The 19,555-nt window shown below is 44.9% G+C and overlaps 1 protein-coding gene across 2 annotated transcripts; it reads left to right on the top strand.

Annotated features, from left to right (window-relative positions):
• Nucleotides 1–5,531: 5,531 nt before the first annotated feature.
• Nucleotides 5,532–18,486, top strand: ABCB9 (ATP binding cassette subfamily B member 9). 2 transcript variants are annotated; one of them, XM_083373683.1, is made up of 13 exons: nucleotides 5,560–5,687; nucleotides 6,855–6,943; nucleotides 8,998–9,729; nucleotides 10,174–10,288; nucleotides 10,839–10,969; nucleotides 11,322–11,527; nucleotides 12,099–12,296; nucleotides 12,858–12,986; nucleotides 13,429–13,617; nucleotides 14,819–14,992; nucleotides 15,495–15,654; nucleotides 15,874–16,010; nucleotides 16,664–18,486. In XM_083373683.1, exons 3-13 carry the CDS (start codon nucleotides 9,111–9,113, stop codon nucleotides 16,955–16,957), a joined length of 2,352 nt encoding a protein of 783 aa, XP_083229809.1. In that variant the 5' UTR covers nucleotides 5,560–5,687; nucleotides 6,855–6,943; nucleotides 8,998–9,110; the 3' UTR covers nucleotides 16,958–18,486. The 2 variants fall into 2 exon arrangements, with proteins under 2 accessions (XP_083229808.1, XP_083229809.1); XM_083373682.1 differs by lacking the exon at nucleotides 6,855–6,943 and having other exon boundaries at nucleotides 5,532–5,687.
• Nucleotides 18,487–19,555: the final 1,069 nt, after the last annotated feature.

Here is a 19,555-nt window from a genome sequence, read left to right as displayed (position 1 = left end):
CCCCAAGACCCTGCAACTGTCATAAATACACGCCAGTTGGCAACCGCCCAAATTCTGGTCACACCATGGGGATGCTGCAGCGGTCCTTAAGCGCAAGGACTGGTTATATAAGTCACCTTTCCCAGGGCCCTTGTCATTTCAAACCGTCACTAAGCAAGTGGCTTCTTCGTCTTTTTTTTTTTGGTCTGCCCGTCTTCCTCCAGATCAAGCTGTGTGAAACCTGCCAGAACGCAGAGCATAGCAAGAGCCTCACCAAAAAAATCCAGCCGGTTAAAGTGGAACTGCCTTGGGAGGTTGTAGGGCTGGATGTTTATGGTACGTGCATAGCTTATTCCAATTTGTATGACTCTTTTTTTTCCTTCCTAGTGTTTTCCCACAAGTGCAGGATTTGGGGTTGTTTTTTTCCCCAGACGAAACAAGTGTGGATCCATTTAGTTGCAATAGAAATTGATCGACTGGCGTGTCACCTGAGCATGCCTCTGTGGGCTGACTGGCCCAAACTCGTCCTGCTGGCTGTAAAGCCTAAGGCGCGACTAGAACCATCTCCAGATGATTGACGCAAGGTCATCCAGGTGGCAATTGTGCCTAAGGCTTGACTAGAACTTACCATCTCCTAGTGCAGGGGTAAGCAACCTCGGCTCTTTTATGACTCATGGACTTCAACTCCAGGAATTCTGGGAGTTGAAGTCCATGAGTCATAAAAGAGCCGAGGTGCCTACCCCTGTCCTAGTGATTTCCCCAAGGCCATCCAGGTGCTTTCATGCCTAGGGTGGACTAGAACTCACCATTTCCTGTTAAATTGGCCCAAAAGTCACCCTACCTACTTTCATGCCCAGGGCAAAACTCACCCTCTCCTAATGATTGACCCCGACTGCTTTCATGCCTAAGACGAGACTAGAACTCACAGCCTCCTCCTTTCTAGACTTCTTTTAAACAAGTGCTAGCTTTTATTTGGCAACCCGATCAGCTTCTCCTCCTCCTCCTCCTCCTCCTCCATCTTGCTGCTGAGTCCCCTTTTCTCCAGCGTAACTACCTCGTTTTATCTTGCACACCTTCACCTAAATCTCAGTGAGGTCCCCTCAACGACTGACTCTCTTTGGCATGTTCTCCAGGCCCATTCCCGGAGTCCAGACAAGGCCACAGTCACATCCTTGCCGTGACGGATTATTATACGAAGTGGGTGGAGGCTCTCCCTTTGATGAAGAGAGATGCTTTTTCGGTGGCCAAAGGCTTGGCTTCCTTGTATTACAGGTGGGCCGACCTCTTCTGCTATTGTGGGATTTAAGGTGGTCGCTGCTATAGGGCCAACCCCTAAAACTAGGAATTTGTAGCTACAGCAAAAAGTGGATTGGAAGGCCACGTTGTCTTACCAGATGCCCTGCTCCACGCCTTTCGTGGACATGGCAATATAATCTCAGCCTACAAATCTACTTATGAGTATTCCTCGTGTGATTTCTTCAACAGGTTTGGGGCATCCAGGAATATCTTATGCAACCTGAGCTGGGGCTTCTGCGAAGAGGTGAGTCAGAATTTTCATCCCCTGGAGCAGTGTCTCCCAACTTCAGGAACTTTTTAAGATGTATGGACTTCAACGTCCAGAATTCCCCATTTTAAGTCACGCTGGCTGCAGTATTCTGGGAGCTGAAATCCACACATCTTAAGCTCGCCATGCTGGCTGGGGAATTCTGGGAGTTGAAGTCCACACATCTTAAAGTTGGGGAATTCTGGGCACTGAAGTCCACACGCTTAAAGTTTTGTGGTTGAGAAACATTGCCCTAGGGCAGGGGTAGGCAACCTTGGCTCTTTTATGACTTGTGGACGTCAACTCCCAGAATTCCTGAGCCAGTCATGCTGAGGGGAAAGGGAGAGGTTTCCATATCTGAGCCATGCTGGCTCAAGGAATTCTGGGAGTTGAAGTACACCAGTCATAAAAGAGCCAAGATTGCCTACCCCTGCCCTAGGGCCTAGAGGCTGGGCTCCTGTTACCGGCTAAGCAGCAGTATGTGCCTCCATGCTTCCTTTGGGAAACTTACCATCAAGCTATTGAAAGATCTATTTTTAATCGTGTTGGCTTCTACATATATTCTGCACAGTTGCTTGTTCTCCTCCGTGGGCAGGGCCTATGCAGTCCATGCAAAAAAAGGGAGAAAATTCCGTAGCTGTTTCTAACTTCAACTATTGGCACCTTTGGAGTCCGGAGGCCCAAAGTTTCATGCAGTTGTGCATTTTCAGGTGGTCAAACTCTTATTAGAGAGATGGAACATTACTCAAAGCCTCACCCCGGCCAGCTGCACGAACCTGGACTGGCGCACCAATGACCTGCTGAAGTCCTCCATTTACAACGTTGTGAACGAGAAGCCGGATGGGTGGGACGAGGCCCTGGAGCCGCTTCTGTTTGAGCTCCGCACGTCCGGCAGCCCCATGACCAAACACTCTCCTTTCTTCCTCCTCTACAACAGATACGCCTGCCTGTCCTCCGAGGTAAAGGAGAGCAAATTCAGGGGGTTGTGTGGCTTGAAAAGGGGCGCGTGTGTGCGTGTATGTGTTGAGCCACACCACATCATCACCAGCAAGGATCCTCCTTGATTTTTCCAAGGTGGCAAACGAACTTGGGGAGGTCAAAGCCAGCATCCTTCAGAAGGGATTGGCAAATGCAAATTCGGCCTTTGCGGTTGGTGACTTGGCAGTAGCCCCCCTCATCTGAAATGGTGGAGGGTTTCCTGCCTGTGTAACACCTCTGGGGATTCTCTTTTAACAGCTACCTTAAAAAAATGCTGTAAAATCGGCTCCGGTCATGTCATTGCCTCGACGTACGACTGTAAGAACTTAACGCCTATCAACCCGATCCCAATTACAGTCGTAAGTCGAGGACTGTCTTCCGCTGATAATATCCTTCTCTGTAGGAATATCGGAGGAAGTTCCGTGTGTTTTTAAGCATGAGGCCGTCTTCCCGACCTGGCAAGAGAAAACCTTTTTTTTCTCCTTTGCAGGTAATCGCCAACATGACGGCTACTTACAAAGGGGAGCCGAAAAGCCTCAAGAGAAAAGGGAAACCGCTGCCCTCTCTCACCTACAAAATGGAGGGCGGCCTTTTGGGGAGAAATGGGGAGCCCCCCCTGAAAAAATTGAAAAGGAGCCAGTTTGTCTCGTTCCAGATCGAGACGGTCTTGAGGCCGGAGCAGAGCTTATCAAGCGTGAAGAAAACAGGATGATGGATCAAGAGATTGTGCCTGCTGTAGGCATTCACTCCGGTCGTGTACATATCCATGCATAACGTAGTCCTGGACTTACAGCCATCCTGTTTAGTGACCGTTTGGAGTTACAACGGCACTGGGGGAAAAAGGGACTTATCCTTTTCCACGCTTTTGACTCATGCAGCATCCCCGCGGCCACCTGGTCAAAATTCAGACGTTTGGCAACTGACTCGTATTTATGACCGTGTCTCGGGTTTCTCTTGTGACCTTCTGACGAGCAAAGAAGCCAGGTTCACATAACAACTGTGGTCCTAACTTAACAACCGCAGTGATTCACATAACAATTGTGGCAAGAAAGGTCATAAAGCAGAGCAGTTTTGGTCGTAAGTCGAGGACCCCCTGTATCTAATAAGACCAACAGAGACATATAGATATATAAGAGATGGGAGCAATATGGTTTAATTGAAATTCTCCCCTTTGTGGAAGAGTCCTGCATAAAGGCTCTAAATTTTGCGGGTGGCATGGGGATTTTTTTTATTTATTTTAATTAACAAGTGTTGGGTGAGGTCAGAGTGATGGGTTTTGACCCAAGAAAGCACCCTTCAAAACCTCACATCCTTTGCAAGCACACCCTAGGACTTTGGGCCTGTCTCAAGACAGCAGTATTCCCTTCTGTAAAATGAGCTTGTGTATTTTCTCCATCAAACACACACACACACACACCACACACACAGGATGTCTGCTCAGCCCTGTGCAGGCGTTATTATGATTATCCAGTTTATTTGCTGTCCATCTCGTAGTTTGAAGCGACTCTGAGCAGCGAAGCCGTCAAAGTTGTGCAAAGGATTTCTTGAAAATGAAAGAAAGTATGTGAAAAAGTTTGTCTTAGGTTTCTTAATGGAAATTCTGAGAAGGCAGCAGGCCATTTGTGATTTGAGGTGTCTATTTTTTGCAAGCCCCGTGCACTGTATTAATGGAGGAAGGGTCACTGATAGCCACAAGCAATATCAGGGGTTAATTCCTTTCTCCAGCTAATCACAAAGATGGCTGCATCTTCGTTTTATCCTTAGGGGAATGTGGACGACAGGACTGCAATGCCAACACTGCTAGTCTGAACACAAAGTCTGGGCACTGGGGTGATGTGTGTATCTTCGCATTTGTGTGTGCAAAAGAGGCAGATCTACCAACACGCAGGCTGATGAGCAGTGGGGTTGGGTCCAAATTGCCTCTCTGAATGTGTAAATAATCATGTAATAAATTTAGACTGATGCACTGAAGCAGCTTGCTTGTCCAAGTGTCTGACCCAAGTTCTCTGCGTGATGTGTTCCCACATAAGTCAAAATAGCTCCGAGCAGCTGAAACGGCTTCGTAAAAATGGTTGTGAGTCCTGGCCTGCACAAATCCAGTTCCGTGCCCATACCTGAGGCCTTGAGTGTGTGTGTGTGTGTGTGTGTGTGTGTGTGAGTGTGTGAAGAGTCCCATCTCCTGGTGGGGGCTAACCGCCTGTGGTGGTGACATCCTCTTCAGCTGCTGTTTATTTGAAGTTTTGTATTTATGATGGCAATTTGCTTTGAATTTGTTTTACAATTGCTCTCCACTCAGAGTGCCTTGCTCATATGGTAGGCACACGGAAGGAAGGAAGGAAGGAAGGAAGGAAGGAAGGAAGGAAGGAAGGAATTTTCCCTCACTCCCTTCCTACCATCTATTGGCCCTCTGGATTTGGGCAGGGAGGCCAAAGGAGCCCCGCTTCCCACAGTCTATGAAACTCACTGCCACAAGATAAGTCAGCTGTGAGGATGCAAGGACCTCGCAGTGGCGCTGGAGGGCTGAAGAGGACAGCAGCTCACAAAGAGTAACTTCAGTAGTTTGGAAGGCAGCCCTTGGAGGCTGCCATGCAACACAGACACACCCCTGCACACCGCTGGCTTGGAAAACCGCCTTTTCCTGCACTTCTGCTCCCGGCCCCATCACGCATTATGGGTTTTGCAATCCATGCAAAGCCCTGGGAAGGGCCAGGCTGCACCCACCAGCCCTGCTTGTCTTCCTTCCCCTCCCGAGGAAGCGGATGCTTTTTGCTTTTTCCCCCGCGGGATGAGAGAGAGAGAGAGAGAGGGAGTTGCGTTATTTATTTATTCATTTTTGTTTCCTCCGCTTCTCCCTCTGGCAAAGGGAGGAGCACCTTCAGCATCTTTCTCCAGCTGCAAAGGCAGGCAGGTAGGCAGGCAGGCGTGGGCGGGGCCTCGCGAGGAGGCGGGATCCATCGGAGACCCCGCCCCTTCCGACCTTGTCCCGGGCGCCGCTCAGCCTCCGCCGGCAAAGGAGATTAGCGGGTCTTGCGCTCGTCTGCAGGTAAAGAGGGTCGGGTTGGGGGGGTTTGCATGCACACGTGCACCCGCAGACCCGTGCAGGCTGGCTTCCCTCCCTGGAAGGATGCAGAGAGGCAGCTGAGGCTTTCCACGCCTTTTTTTTAATTTAACCCAACCCTGCGGGAAGGTGAGTCTTTCTCCTCTCTGCAAAACACCTGTCCATTTAATTTAATTTCCCCCCCCTTTCTTCCATGCTCGGTTTGCCTGATGCAGACGCCAGGCGGGGCAAATCCTTGCTCGCAAAGGCAGACAAGCCTTTGGGAATCGCCCCGCATTTGAAGCCCCGGGGTTTGCAGAAAGAGAAATTCAGACCCTTAACTGGGATCTGCCCACCTTTTCTTGCTGGCTTGCTTGAGGTTGGCCAATCCTTTGCTGCCCCCAAGCTGTGGCTGCAGATACTGGTCCTGATGGGAGCTGCTGGACAGTCCCTGGCGTTGGCTGGGCCTACCTTGCAGGGATCTCCGGAGGATTTAAAGAAAAAGAAAACAAAAAAGATTTGGGAGGCATTAGAGGCACCCAGCAGCTCTCCCACCCATCTTGCCAGTCTCCAGAATTATCCTGAATTTTGCAAAGGAGACCTGTGGGTAAAAAATAATAATGATTTCTTTTCTATTCGGGTTAGCTTTTGATGTGGAAAGGATGCAACTCAAAGCCGAATGAGATGAAGGCAAGTCTTGACTAGAAGGGAGGTTGGGAATGGGGGCTTTTGAGAGATCCAAGGATTTGTGTTGTTTTTTTTTTGGTCCTGCCGTTTCACCAAAATGACTGAGTCACACCGGGAAATAAATTGAGATCTGAGTAACTTCCTTTGCAGCCTGTTTCGTCCTCATCTTTCATCCGCTGCAGCAGATTGATGAGGCTGAGCCAGTCAGCCTGGATGCTTTATCAGGAAATTAGGAAGCTTGCCTTCCCTGTTTTGATCAAACAAATCTCTCCCTTCCCATCAAAGTCAATCTCTCCCTTTCATTTAAGGGCAGATGCAACATCTCCACTGCGGAACTCTCCGACAACTGCCTGGCAAAGGAATAAAAACATTAAAATGTTTTATTTTTTGGCAAGGAGCGTATTTTTAGGTCAAAGCAAGGCAAGGTATGACATAAGGTCAATAAATTAGATTTTACTGTGCTAGCGGAAAGTTAATTTTTGCACTGCTTTTTCCTCCTCTTTAAATGACTTGGCAGATTCTGGCAAGGAGCTTTGGGGCTTATTATGCCATTAAGCACATTTAATTGGGTTGCAATGAAACTTCCCCAAATTATGTTTCGATGAGTTCCCTTTTTTGTCCCCCGTTCAGGATTTCAGAGCCTTTACACAGAATCTTTTCTTGGCCCTGAAGTTGTAAATGATGATCAAAGTTGAGCCAATGTTTCTGCAGACGATAAGGTAGGGGAAAAGGACAAAGGAAATATAAAAAGATAGGCCAGCAATTTTATAGAGTGTTTTTTTTTTAAAAAAAGAATTTATCTTTATCTTTTAGGCTCAATTTGGAATGTCTCCATTCTGGTTTGTTTGATATAAGTATAAAAATCTGAGCATCTCCAATGGTTTTTCCCTGATCGGGGAGTTTTTCACCCCGTTATCTGAATTAAATACAGGGTAAGATTTATAGGCCATTGCAGTTTTAAATGTGGACATTTTCAGATTGGCTTTTGATCTGGGAAGGATAAAACTAAAATCCAAACCAGATGAAGGCAAGTTTGAGAGGGGGGTTGAAAAATCCCTTATAAAACCTGGATGCTTTTAAATCCATTTATTTATAGCATCTGTTAAAGCAATGTGCGCTCTCTCTCTCTCTCTCTCTCTCTCTCTCTCTCTCTCTCTCTCTCTCTCTCTCTCTCTCTCTCTCTCTCTCTCTCTCTTTTCCAAAGCTTGTGTTTAACCTCAAAAGATTAAAACCAAAGAGGTTTTTTAATTGTCCTTCCTGTTCAATTCTTTCTGCTTCCTACCCCTTCCAGAAGGGCCCATCATCCTTAGCCGTGGCAGATAGGGTCTGGAGTCCTTTTTGAGAGTCCCAATCCTCCCAGCTTGATGTGATTCCATCCTTTGGATCATCTGGTACTTTTCCTGAAGGCTTCAGATTAAATAAATAGGAATATACACAGGTTCATTCAGGGATTTGGTTTTGATTTGAATGAAAGGTGAACAATTTTTTTAAAAAAAACAGCCCAGAAGGATCAACTTTCCCTGTTTCCATAGCAACAGCCAAGCGGCCTAGCAGTCCTTGGTTACAGGGACCACCCATCCTTTATTATTAAGGGCAGTCCGTTATTTCACAAAGCTGATTTATTTTTCCCCAAACCATATTTTTTGTTTTGGATTTTTCTTTGTCATGTGAAGTTATGAAGATAAATAATTAGCATTTTTTGGTCCTTATGCACAGACTTTTGGATTTGTCTGCATTTCTAGGTTTGTCCTTTATTTTTTTTCCCCAAGAAAATACAGTCATTGAATTGCTGGTCTTCCTTAAAAATCCTCATCTTTATTTATCGAAAGAGATGATGAGAGGTGAGGTCTGTCCCTGGATGCTTGTTTAAAATTGAAAGCAACCGAACAGTTGAGGAATATTCATTGTTTTAAACCATCAGCTTGTCGTAAGGCTAATTCAGTTGGTTGTTCCACTTACTGTTTTGTACGGCCATGTAGCCTAATTTGCAAAGTTAGTTTATTATGGTTGATTCCAGAAAATATCAATAACAAATAAAATCCTGTTTATATCCATAGACCAGCATAAGAGGGTGGGGTGCAGCCATGAAAAAGAAGAATAAAGGGGAGAGAGAGAGAGAGAGAGAGAGAACTCAAACATCTAAAAATGATGCTTAAAAGCTAGAAGGCATAAAAGATATATTAAAAAGGGAGAATTTAAAAGAAGTGGTAGGAAGATCAGGTGAGACTAGAGCAGGGGTAGGCAACCTTGGCTTTTTTATGACTCATGGACTTCAACTCCCAGGAATTCTGGGAGTTGAAGTCCATGAGTCATAAAAGAGCCGAGGTTGCCTACCCCTGGACTAGAGAAACAAAAGTTTCTGGAAGATTATACAGTTAGTCCTCTACTTACAACCAGAATTATGGTTGTACGTTGTGCTGATCATTAAGTGGGTCATCAGGTGATTGTGCCTGATTTTATACAGTGGTTGCTAAGCAAACATGGTGGCCATTCAGCAAATCCATTGCACCCAATGAGTGGTTCAACTGGTTTGGAAGTAGCTCTGGGGAAGTCTGCTGTAACTCTGAACGGTCGTAAGTCGGGGACTGCCTGTACCAAGTTACACGGTGAATTTGGTGAATTTGATCTAGATGAAGCCAGCCACGGTTCGGTGCCCAGCTATCTCTTCCTTTTTCCTTGGTTGTGCAAAGCAAGCCCAGCAACTGCAACTTAGCTAAATCACAGTTAAGAAGTCATGTGTGAATACGCTGTCCTGTTCTCTCTTCTCTTGTAGGAAAGACTGAGCAGTGATGTTGGCGTTAACCCTGGCCTAGGAGCTCCGTGTTTCTCCCTTCCCTTCTGTTTTATGATTCCTATCTCTCTACCTCATTCTGGAACCAGTTTAAAATGCGTGCTTGGACAGCTGTGGCCAGCACCCTCACCTTCATAGGGACGGATGTGACGTTGACCACCCTGTTGTACGAACACAACCGCCACAGCAGGACCATCCTTCAGGACCTCAAGCACTTCAACATCTTTGACTCCATGCTGGATATTTGGGGCTCTTGCCTGTATCGCAGTTGCCTGCTCTTGGGGGCCTCCATTGGGGTGGCCAAAAACACCAGTTATGGTCCCAAACGGTTGAAAGGCTCCCGGATCTTTATCATCTTGGTCTGTTTGGCGATTGGAATTTATGCCCTGGTCAAGTTGCTTCTTTATTCTGAAGTGAGAAAGACCATCAAGGATCCTTGGTTTTGGGGTTTGTTCACCTGGACCTACATCTCGCTGGTGGCCACTTTCTCCTTCTGGCAGCTGCTCTCCTCTGTGACCCCTGCCAGGGATACCTTGGGGATTAATTCAGAATCCAGGGCTGAAGCAGAAGACGTTGGAGACCCCAGTTCTCCTGGGGTTCGGGGAAAGAAAGAGGAGGCCTCAGCTGCCACCATTTGTAAACTCCTGTCCTACACCAAGCCAGATATTCACTTCCTTGTGGTGGCCTTTTTCTTCCTCTTACTGGCTGCTTTAGGTGAATAATTTCGTTATAAAAATAGAACAACTTGAACACTCCTAATTACCTTTGTGTTTGTGTTTGAAAGGCTAATGACCCTGTGGTTTTGTGACATTAGGGGTGGTGTAGCTGTTGGTTAAAATAAAGTTTACTGAATGTTTGATGGTTTTGTGGGAAAGATCAATATCAAACGGGAAGTTAATGTAACCTAGAATAATTGAAATTGGTTTATTCAAAGCGTGGACCCTTTGGTCATTCTTAATCTCTAGATGAGTTGAGTGGCCACTTCTCTTGTGATCTGCAACATCTGGTAGATCATAGCTTGTTCATCTCTACTTAGCACCATCAACTAATTCCCAACTTTTTCAAATCTTTTGGGACTTGGGAAAGAAAGTGCTCTGAAGTTGACCGCCAAATCCTTCTGCTTTTCACTTTTATTCTGATTTTTTTGCTTCTCAACAGGAGAGACCTTCCTTCCATACTACACTGGCCAGGCCATTGATGGGATAGTCATCCAGAAGTCCATGGACCAGTTTTCCAAGGCAGTGGTGATCATGGCGTTTCTAGCCATAGGAAGGTAGCTTCATTAGACCATTGGTGTGTTTACTGTCTTACAGTGTGAAGGTTGGAATGTATGGTTGTTGCGTGACGGATCTTGCAATGGTTCCGGGCTGTCATGTAGATTGTCTCTTACAGGGGAACCTCCAAGAAATTGCAAGTTCTGGAATTGGGGAAAGAACACAAGTTAAAATGAGTGGGATTGTGTGCAATAATCTTTTCTGCTCTTTCCATGGTGTGTGTGTGTGTGTGTGTGTGTGTGTGTGTGAGAGAGAGAGAGAGAGAGAGTGAGTGAGAGTGTGTGAGTGAATGAGTGAAACCTTGCAGGGAGGGAAGGGCATCGTGTGACTAGTCCAGGCTGGGAGAAGTTCTGAAATTCCTCAAACTGAATGCTCTCTTGGTTTTAAAATTACATTTGAGTGTAATGTTGGGAGCAAAATCTGAGTTGAATCTTACGAGTGTCTCTCTCAAGCATTTCTTTCTTGATAGCGTACAGGTAATCCTGGGCTTAGGGGGTGTTGCGTTGTTGGTCTCTTGTCAGTCCTATAACATCTCTTATCTGCAATCAGCTCATTTACCGCAGGTATCCGAGGCGGCCTCTTCACCCTGGTGTTTGCTAGATTGAATATTAGGCTCCGTAACAGACTGTTTCGATCGCTAGTGGTGCAGGAAATGAGTTTTTTTGACGAAAACCTGACTGGTGAGTTTCTCTACATTTTGGGTCAGGAGTGGGGATCCCCTGACCCTGCAAATGTTGGTCAAGTACAGTATCACTAATCAGGCTGTTGGGAATTGTAGTTCAGGGGAATCTGTAGGCTGGTAGATTGAACACCTTTAGTCTAGACCAGTGTTTCTTAATCTTGGCAACTTTGAGACATGTGGACTTCAACTCCCAGAATTCCCCAGAGCTTAAAAGTTTCCGAAGCTTGAGAAGATTGACTTCGTTGGAAAATCAGAGTGCTAATACTTCTTCAGTGCCATTTTCCATAGATCGTATTCTCTTGTGATGTTTTCTTTTCCGTCGATCCTTTGTCTTCTGTCCTCTTTCGCAGGTGACATCATTTCCCGACTGACATCCGACACAACCATTGTGAGCGATCTTGTCTCCCAGAACATCAACATCTTTTTGCGCAACCTGGTCAAAGCCACCGGGGTTATTGTTTTCATGTTTAGCCTCTCATGGCAGCTCTCCTTGGTGACCTTCATGGGCTTCCCTATAATCATGCTGATGTCAGATTTTTATGGGAAATACTATAAGGTTAGTTTTATGGAAGTCTTAGAATATTCCTTTAATCATTGGCAACGTTTGGGGGAAGAACTCTTAAACCATGTGTTGCTAGTTATGGTCTGGTCAATGATCACATATTGTTCAAATGCTTTCAGGCTAATGTTGAATTTTGGTCAGGCTCCCCAAACTATGAAAGATGCTCAGAGTTGCTTCTAAGCAGTTTCCGTTAATGTCCCTCACCTGCAGACAGAATCTTGCCAAACTAAAGGAACTACTTGCATAGCTAAAGATAGATTCTGAGAACTTCTAGGGAGGTGTCATCTTAACTCTCTTCCTCCCAATCAAACTCTAAACTTCGCTGTCTCTTGCTCCTCTGGAATGCAGCCCCTCCTTTCTCGGAATCCAGACAATTTTCCACCCCAGTTTTCTTCTCAAAGCCACATCTGGCCCTGGATACTGACTGAAACATACATGCACATAGCTGTATTTCTATTTGGCATCTGGAACGCCATGTGAGCTCCCAGATTTGAGGGCAGCTTGGAGTACTGTTGAAGTAGGACGTTTTTAGCGGTGACTCTTCTTCTTTCTATTTACCAAGTAGAAGCTCTCTAAAGACGTCCAGAACGCATTGGCCAAAGCGAACAACACCGCCGAAGAAACCATCTCCGCCATGAGGACAGTCCGAAGCTTTGCCAACGAGGAGGCCGAGGCTGACGTCTATTGGGAGAAATTGCAGCAAGTCTACAAGCTTAACAAAAAAGAGGCGATGGCTTACACCTACTACGTGTGGTCAAATGGAGTAGGTTGAAATGTGTCCTCTCTTCTATTCTCTCTTCAACAGAAATAACTTAAAGAGGGCTTTATTATTATTATTATTATTATTATTATTATTATTATTATTATTATTATTATTATTATTATTATTATTTTCTGTCCTTTCTTCAATTCTGATTTGGGCACACAGCAAGGGGAAGGGCTTCTCAGATGTATGCCAAAAGGTATGGTTCTCTTAGGCCAAGAGTAAATATGAGCACGTTTGTTATGCCAAGTATTTTTCCAGAGCTGAGTCCACGTCAGCAGCTGCCTAAAGTCTCACGTGTCCTTGCTAACTTAGTAAAGTGCCGATAGAAAAGAATATTTGGAAGTTCAGGGTTGAACTGTGGGGTCCTCGGTGTTCCCTGAGTTTGATGGTTTTGCACACTTCATGACCAAGCTAGGTGCTGCTGATAGGAAAGGGTTTTGTGTGTCTGAAGGAGTAGACCAGCCTTGCCCAATTTGGTTGTCCTCATGAGTTAAACCGGAGTTCAGCTCCAAAGTTCTTGGTGATAACACAGTTCAGCTGTTTTGTCTTTGATTCCAGCTCACCCTACTCATCGTTCAAGTGAGCATCTTATACTATGGAGGCCATCTGGTGATCACAGAGCAAATGACAAGTGGCAACTTGATATCCTTCATTATTTATGAATTCGTCTTAGGAGACTGCATGGAGGTCAGTGACGCTTTTTAAACCGTCTCTGTATTGTCTGCAAGGAGTCACCATTTGTGATCTCAGCTGAATGTCTTTCACTGTTTTCCCATATGTATGAGCTGGGTTTTTGTAAATATGAAGACTGTCCACGGTTGAAGTTGTCTTAAAATGTCTTTTACGGAAGCTTTCAACCAAATCTGTCCTTCGCAAACACCTTGGCCATTTTTTCTATTAAAAATTAGAGGTGTCTGTGGGCTTACCTTTTTTATGGGTTACCCGTCGGCAGCCTACAATTTAGATTTCTTCAAGGCAGAAATACAAAATGGCCCTTATCCAGAACTGCATTTTCTCAGACATATTTCTTTTCCAGCGCAGAACAATGTGCCTCTTACAACCCCAATGGCACAGTAAGATTTTTGTTGAAGTGAAAACACCTAGCATTTTTTTTCTTCCTCTCTTTTAGTCCATTGGTTCAGTTTACAGCGGCCTCATGCAGGGCGTGGGAGCCGCTGAAAAGGTATTTGAGTTCATAGACCGGCAGCCCACGATGTTAAATGACGGGACTTTGGCTCCTAGCCAACTGGAAGGAAAAGTGGAATTCAGGAATGTCACTTTTGCTTACCGCACTCGTCCTTCGTCCCAGGTTTTACAGGTAAATTTCCCGTATTTATATATTTTTGGTGTGATCCATATAGGCTGTTCAAGTTTCTCATTCTGGCACTTTGTGAATTTTAGCAGTAGGAAGCGGTGAATTTTAGCTGTAGGAGGACAGTGTAACAAAATGCTTTGAATGTTAACATATGCAGAAATCCCAGTTCTTACTACATGTTTGGTCCTCATGAAGGTCACACACAAACTTCAGGTGCTCTTTTCATTCTGTCATTGGGTATAGTTTGAATGGCTTTTGGCTCTTCAACACAACATGCTGCCTACGTGTCCCTTGGGGATTAGTGTGTTATGCGTCCTCTGTGCTTTATTTAATAAACTAAGCTTAAACCATAGCTGCAGAATGTAAAACAGGCCTGCCGCTTTAAGTAGAGAGCGGAGATTTTCATTTGTTGTTGTTGTTAGTTGCGAAGTCGTGTCCGACCCATCGCGACCCTATGGACAACGTTTCTCCAGGCCTTCCTGTCCTCTACCATCTTCTGGAGTCCATTTAAGCTCATGCCTCCTGCTTCAGTGACTCCATCCAGCCACCTCATTCTCTGTCGTCCCCTTCTTCTATTGCCCTCCATCTTTCCCAGCATGAGGCTCTTCTCCAGTGAGTCCTTCCTTCTCATTAGATGGCCAAAGTATTTGAGTTTTAGCTTCAGAATCTGGCCTTCTAAAGAGCAGTCAGGGTTGATCTCCTCTAGGACTGACCGGTTTGATCGCCTTGCAGTCCAAGGGACTCGCAGGAGTCTTCTCCAGCACCATACTTCAAAGGCCTCAATTCTTTGGCGCTCAGCCTTTCTTATGGTCCAGCTTTCACTGCCATACATTGCAACTGGGAAGACCATAGCCTTGACTATACGCACTTTTGTTGACAGGGTGATGTCTCTGCTTTTTAGTATGCTGTCTAGATTTGTCATGGCTTTCCTCCCCAGATTTTCATTAGTCCAGAATTTCTGCTTTCTTCAAGTGCAAAAAATTCCAGATCTAAAGAAGAAGGATGAAAAGAATAAGTGCTGAAACTTACTGCCTGTGGTTCTAAAACCAGAGTTTCCCCATATTATTTCTTTGGAGTTTTGGTGGGGCTAAAGAACACCTTTCCAAGTGATTTCAAGCTCTAGGCATACACCTGCCTTGGAAAGGTAACCCCAAAACATGCCAAGTCATGGATGAGATATGATGATGATCTGTTGGTCTTGTAGGATGTCTCCTTCACTCTCCATCCTGGGAAAGTAACCGCGCTGGTGGGCCCTTCAGGCAGCGGAAAGAGTTCCTGTGTCAACATCATGGAGAACTTCTACCCTCTTCAACAGGGCCAGGTTCTTCTGGATGGACAACCTATCAATCTGTATCAACACAAGTATCTTCACTCGGTGGTATGAATCGCCAATAGCTGGCGGCCTAGATTGGCTGGGTATGACAAGATTCGTTTCCAGGAAGGACACCTTAGCCCTTCAAGTTGTGGAGATAGGTTTGCAAGTAGTTGTGATAAAATCATCAAGGACGAATTAGGCTTCTAACTGTCTGAAGGACTCACTCACCCCCGTAGCTCACAGCTACCAAGTTCCATTGGTTAGATAAAACCCAACTGTCGTTTTCTTTCAACTGAAAAATGTGTAAAGTTTGAAGAGTTCATCTTGGATCCCCAAAATGGAGAGAATTGGTTCCTTGAGTGATGGCTCGACAAGCCAACCCACCCCATTGTAGCAGCAGTTGGTGGGAAAGGCAAGGGGAATAGATTCAAGAGAAGATAACTCCAGAGGAGTCCTAAGGGTGGTTATAATAGAAGTCTTTCTGATAGTCAGCCAATTTCTTCACCGGGTCTTCTCCATCTCTTTATCCCTCCCCCCCCCTCCCAAACTCTCATTTTCTCCCTAGATCTCTCTGGTGAGCCAAGAGCCGGTCTTGTTTGCCCGATCTATTGCGAAAAACATCTCTTACGGTTTGGACTCAGCCCCCTACGAATTAGTCATTCAAGCTGCCCAAAATGCCAATGCTCACACCTTTATTATGGAATTGCAAGACGGCTATCACACAGGTAGGGCTTGACACCACAAATCCGCCTTGCAGCAAATGAATCAACCCCGAAATCAGGGCCTTTAGCGCCCCCTTAAGAGGCAAATTATTATTTATTTATTTATTGTTGAAGTCAGGTTGACATTGGCTGACAGGATGGCTTATAAAGAAATCCAGCAGAGTCTACTATTCTGGGGTTTTGTGGGGGGGTTTTTTTGTCTTTGTTTCCTTCCTCCTGCAGAAGCTGGGGAGAAGGGCACCCAACTGTCCGGTGGTCAGAAGCAGAGAGTGGCGATCGCAAGAGCTTTAATCAGAAACCCGCCAATCCTGATTTTGGATGAAGCTACAAGTGCTTTAGATGCAGAGAGTGAACACGCGGTGAGGAAGATGGGTTTCCTGTTCAGACTTCCTGAGCCTTCAGCAGAATTTGTTGTTAGCTAAGATGTCAGAGAACGAGGTCTTTTGCGAACGAAAAGAGATTCTATCTCTTAAGTCAGCGTTTCTGAACCTTGGCAACTTTGAGGCAGGCGGATTTCAACTCCCAGAATTCCTCAGCCAGCCATGCCTTAGTTACCAAATGTTCAGAAATACTGCTCTAAATGTCACATTGCCGACTTCACAGAGAGAAATCAAAATAAAAACCAATATATGAGCCAAATATTAGATTTACCCAAGAGACACATTTTGGGGGGGGGTCTTCAAAAAACATTGAAAACAGGCTGGGTTTATACAATACAAGCCTCCTTCAAATTATCAGAATTAAACCCAACCAAATTTGAGCCTAACAGACGATCACAGCTCCTAACTTGATTAAACATGTTTTGAACATAGCTATATTATTAACAAGGACTTGTGGGGTTTTATTGAAACCTGCTCCGTTCTTGTTACTCCTGTTTTGTCGTTTGATTGCTCGGAAGCTCTCACGAGCAAATAGATGGAATATTTTCCTGTCTGATTTGGGGGGAGTGTTTTGGATGAAAAGTGAGGATGTCTTTTTTTCTTAAACCATAATCCATCTCTCTTCCTGGCAGATTCAGAAAGCTCTTTATGGACATGTGCAGAATCACACGGTGCTGGTCATCGCCCATAGACTGAGCACTGTGGAAAAGGCACACCACATCATTGTTCTCGACAAGGGCCGTGTGGTACAACAAGGGACGCATAAGCAGCTTATGGAAGAAGGCGGCCTTTATTACAAGCTAGTGCAAAGACAGATTCTTGGCCATGAAACAGGCACAGGGGACAGCTGTCCAGTGGATGGTGGCTTGGCTAACCTCCAGAAAGTTTCTCCCAAAACAGGATTGGCAGAAGAGAAAAAGAAGTGACACCACAATTGCTGAACTTGAAGATGCTCAACTGGACCGTCCGGCTGTCAACTGATCCCAGGAGTGAATGTAACAAGGGTTCCCATCAAACCCTAGATGGAAGAGTTGTCATCTTTCACAGGGCATCCCTAGTCTTCTTTATCTGATGGTGGCTAATTACCAATCCTAAGCAGTTGTCCAACCTGAATTATGCCCAGGAGGTAGCCTCCTGTAGATCAGAAAGAAAACCAGACACAGTTCTCTTAACGGGCTGTGTGTTCTTCCCACTGATATACCTTGCAAACTTTGCCCTTAACATATAAATGGGCATGGTTTTTAGGGGTGTGCACTGTATGGAAGAATAAAGACCTTTGATGAACCTCCATGTTGGCTCACCACTATGGGCCAAGATGGAAATAACATGCTTGGGATTGGCATTGAAGCCAACCGGTTGACTTTGGGGATCACTCTGGTGCCTACAGATTTCCTTTGCGCTTCCATGAAAGTTGAACTGGAACTCCAGGTCTAATGCACTTTCCATAGGGAGGTTGGCTCATCTGGAATTTAGAATGTCTTGATATCTACATTTTGTAGTCCAGGTCATCTCTGGTGAACTGTGGTACTCTACAAGCTGCATATGCATGAAGGTTTTCGTATAAAACCAACGCTGTTTCAGTTGGGTAGGGGTTATTTCTGATTGCTCTCAAGAGGTAGTAGTAGCAGCATGCCCGCTGGCATTGCAATAAAACCTCCAGCCCTGACAACAAAGAGAACAAGAGGATTGCACCTGTGGTCTGACAGTGCATACCTGAATGGCAATAAAGGTGGAGAGAGGGCCTTGGTTAGGAGAAATGGGCAGTTTTATTTGCACTTGGTGTTATTTACATTTTTATCGCCAGTACGCACAGTTGCACACAATCTGGGTTGGGCACCTGGATATCCCAACTAGCAAGTCAGCTCTGTTTGCAAACTATTTATTTCTCAAGAACAAAGGTTTTGTTTTCCTTCTTTTTTTGTTTTGTTTTAATGCCTAAAATCAGACACATCAATTTTAAAATATGCCCATTCTGCCAGGGAACATTTCCTGCCAAATTATATTTTAAGATATAGATTCTGCTAAAAATTCCAAATATTGAGGGTTATAGTTGTTTTGTTTAGTTAATTAGTTAATCATCAAGCATCAGTTCTCCACATTATTTTGATGGGTTTGTTGTGTTCCAAGTAACAAAGGAAAGCGGGGGGGGGGGGACCTCCCAAATCTAGCTGCGTAATTTGACCTATTTTGATCTGTGACTTTTCCAGCTGGATAAATATTAGAGTTCTCAGCCAAATATGTGCTTAAGAAAACAAAACACTGAATTGAAGTTGAACAATTACACGGCTAATTCGTTCTCTGCTTAGCCTTTCCAGTTGCACTCGGTTGTAAAATGACTCAAGCACTTTATCATATTTTAATTACTTTCTGATACTTCGATGAGCAGATTTTTGTTGTTAGCAATGTTTTCAAAAGAACATATGTTACAAGCACTTCACTAAATTAAACAACAAAAAAAGACTACCTCTGATATTCTACTTTTAGTGTCTGTGTCTTCAATAATCTGTCCCAAATAGCCTTTTATTGGTAGAGTCCCCCTCCAAGAGATAGCAAATGTTTCTTGATTAACAACAACAAAGAGTTAGCCCCTTTAATGTAATATTTGTTTATGCTCTGCTAGTGAAAAGAAATATAAGATAAAGGTAAAGGTTCCCCCGCACATGCATGCTAGTCGTTTCCAACTCTAGGGGCCGGTGCTACTCTCCGTTTCAAAGCCGAAGAGCCAGCGCTTGTCCGAGGACGTCTCCGTGGTCATGTGGCCGGCATGACTAGACGCCAAAGGCGCACGGAACGCTGTTACCTTCCCATCATAGTGGTCCCTATTTTTCTACTTGCATTTTTACGTGCTTTCAAACTGCTAGGTTGGCAGAAGCTGGGATGAGTAACAGGTGCTCACTCTGTTACTGATAAAGCCAGTTCTTCCTAACTGCTTTGCAAAGTAAAGTTAATCTATTGCTTCCATTACTCAAGGTAGCACGGTCCATAATAATGCAAGTTATGGGCAGAGATACCATAGGTCCCATGGATGAGCAGGACAAATGGCTGATTTTCTTACATTCTCTTTTGTTGTCTTGTGTTAGTTGCAAATCATTTCCTTGACCTTGCTGGCACCATCGTGAAATTTGTTTTATGCTGGTTTCTACAACCAGCCTTTTTGGTTGGTTTCTACAACCAACCTTTCACCCAACCTTTTTTGCCCCCTTACTCAAAGGTTTGGCATTTTATCTACATCTTTTATTTGCAGTTTTGATACATGTACGATTGCGCCAACAACAACACAGGTGGCCAGTGAAGTTTACTGAGTAAAACATACATGGATTTATGAGAATTTGAACCGGCAGGTTGAAGGCTTCTTAAGAGTGTAGGTAGTCCTTTATTTGCAACCAAAATTGGCACCAGAATTTCCATTGCTAAGCAAGGCAGTTGTTAAGGAGGGAGTCCTGTCTGATTTTAAGACCTTTTTGCCACAGTTGCTATGCGAGTGTTATCTCCCGTCATTAAGTGTGTCCAGCTTCCTCCCATTG

This window comes from Vipera ursinii (genome assembly GCF_947247035.1).
Source record: "Vipera ursinii genome assembly, chromosome: 14".
NCBI lineage: Eukaryota > Metazoa > Chordata > Lepidosauria > Squamata > Viperidae > Vipera > Vipera ursinii.
This window is presented reverse-complemented; position numbering and strand designations above follow the sequence as displayed.

Coding starts and splice junctions, on each gene's coding strand:
- ABCB9 (XM_083373682.1), top strand. CDS start 9,111: ATGCGTGCTTGGACAGCTGTGGCCAGCACCCTCACCTTCATAGGGACG. Junction 10,289..10,838: donor GCGTTTCTAGCCATAGGAAG/GTAGCTTCATTA, acceptor ATCTGCAATCAG/CTCATTTACCGCAGGTATCC. Junction 12,297..12,857: donor ACTACGTGTGGTCAAATGGA/GTAGGTTGAAAT, acceptor CTTTGATTCCAG/CTCACCCTACTCATCGTTCA.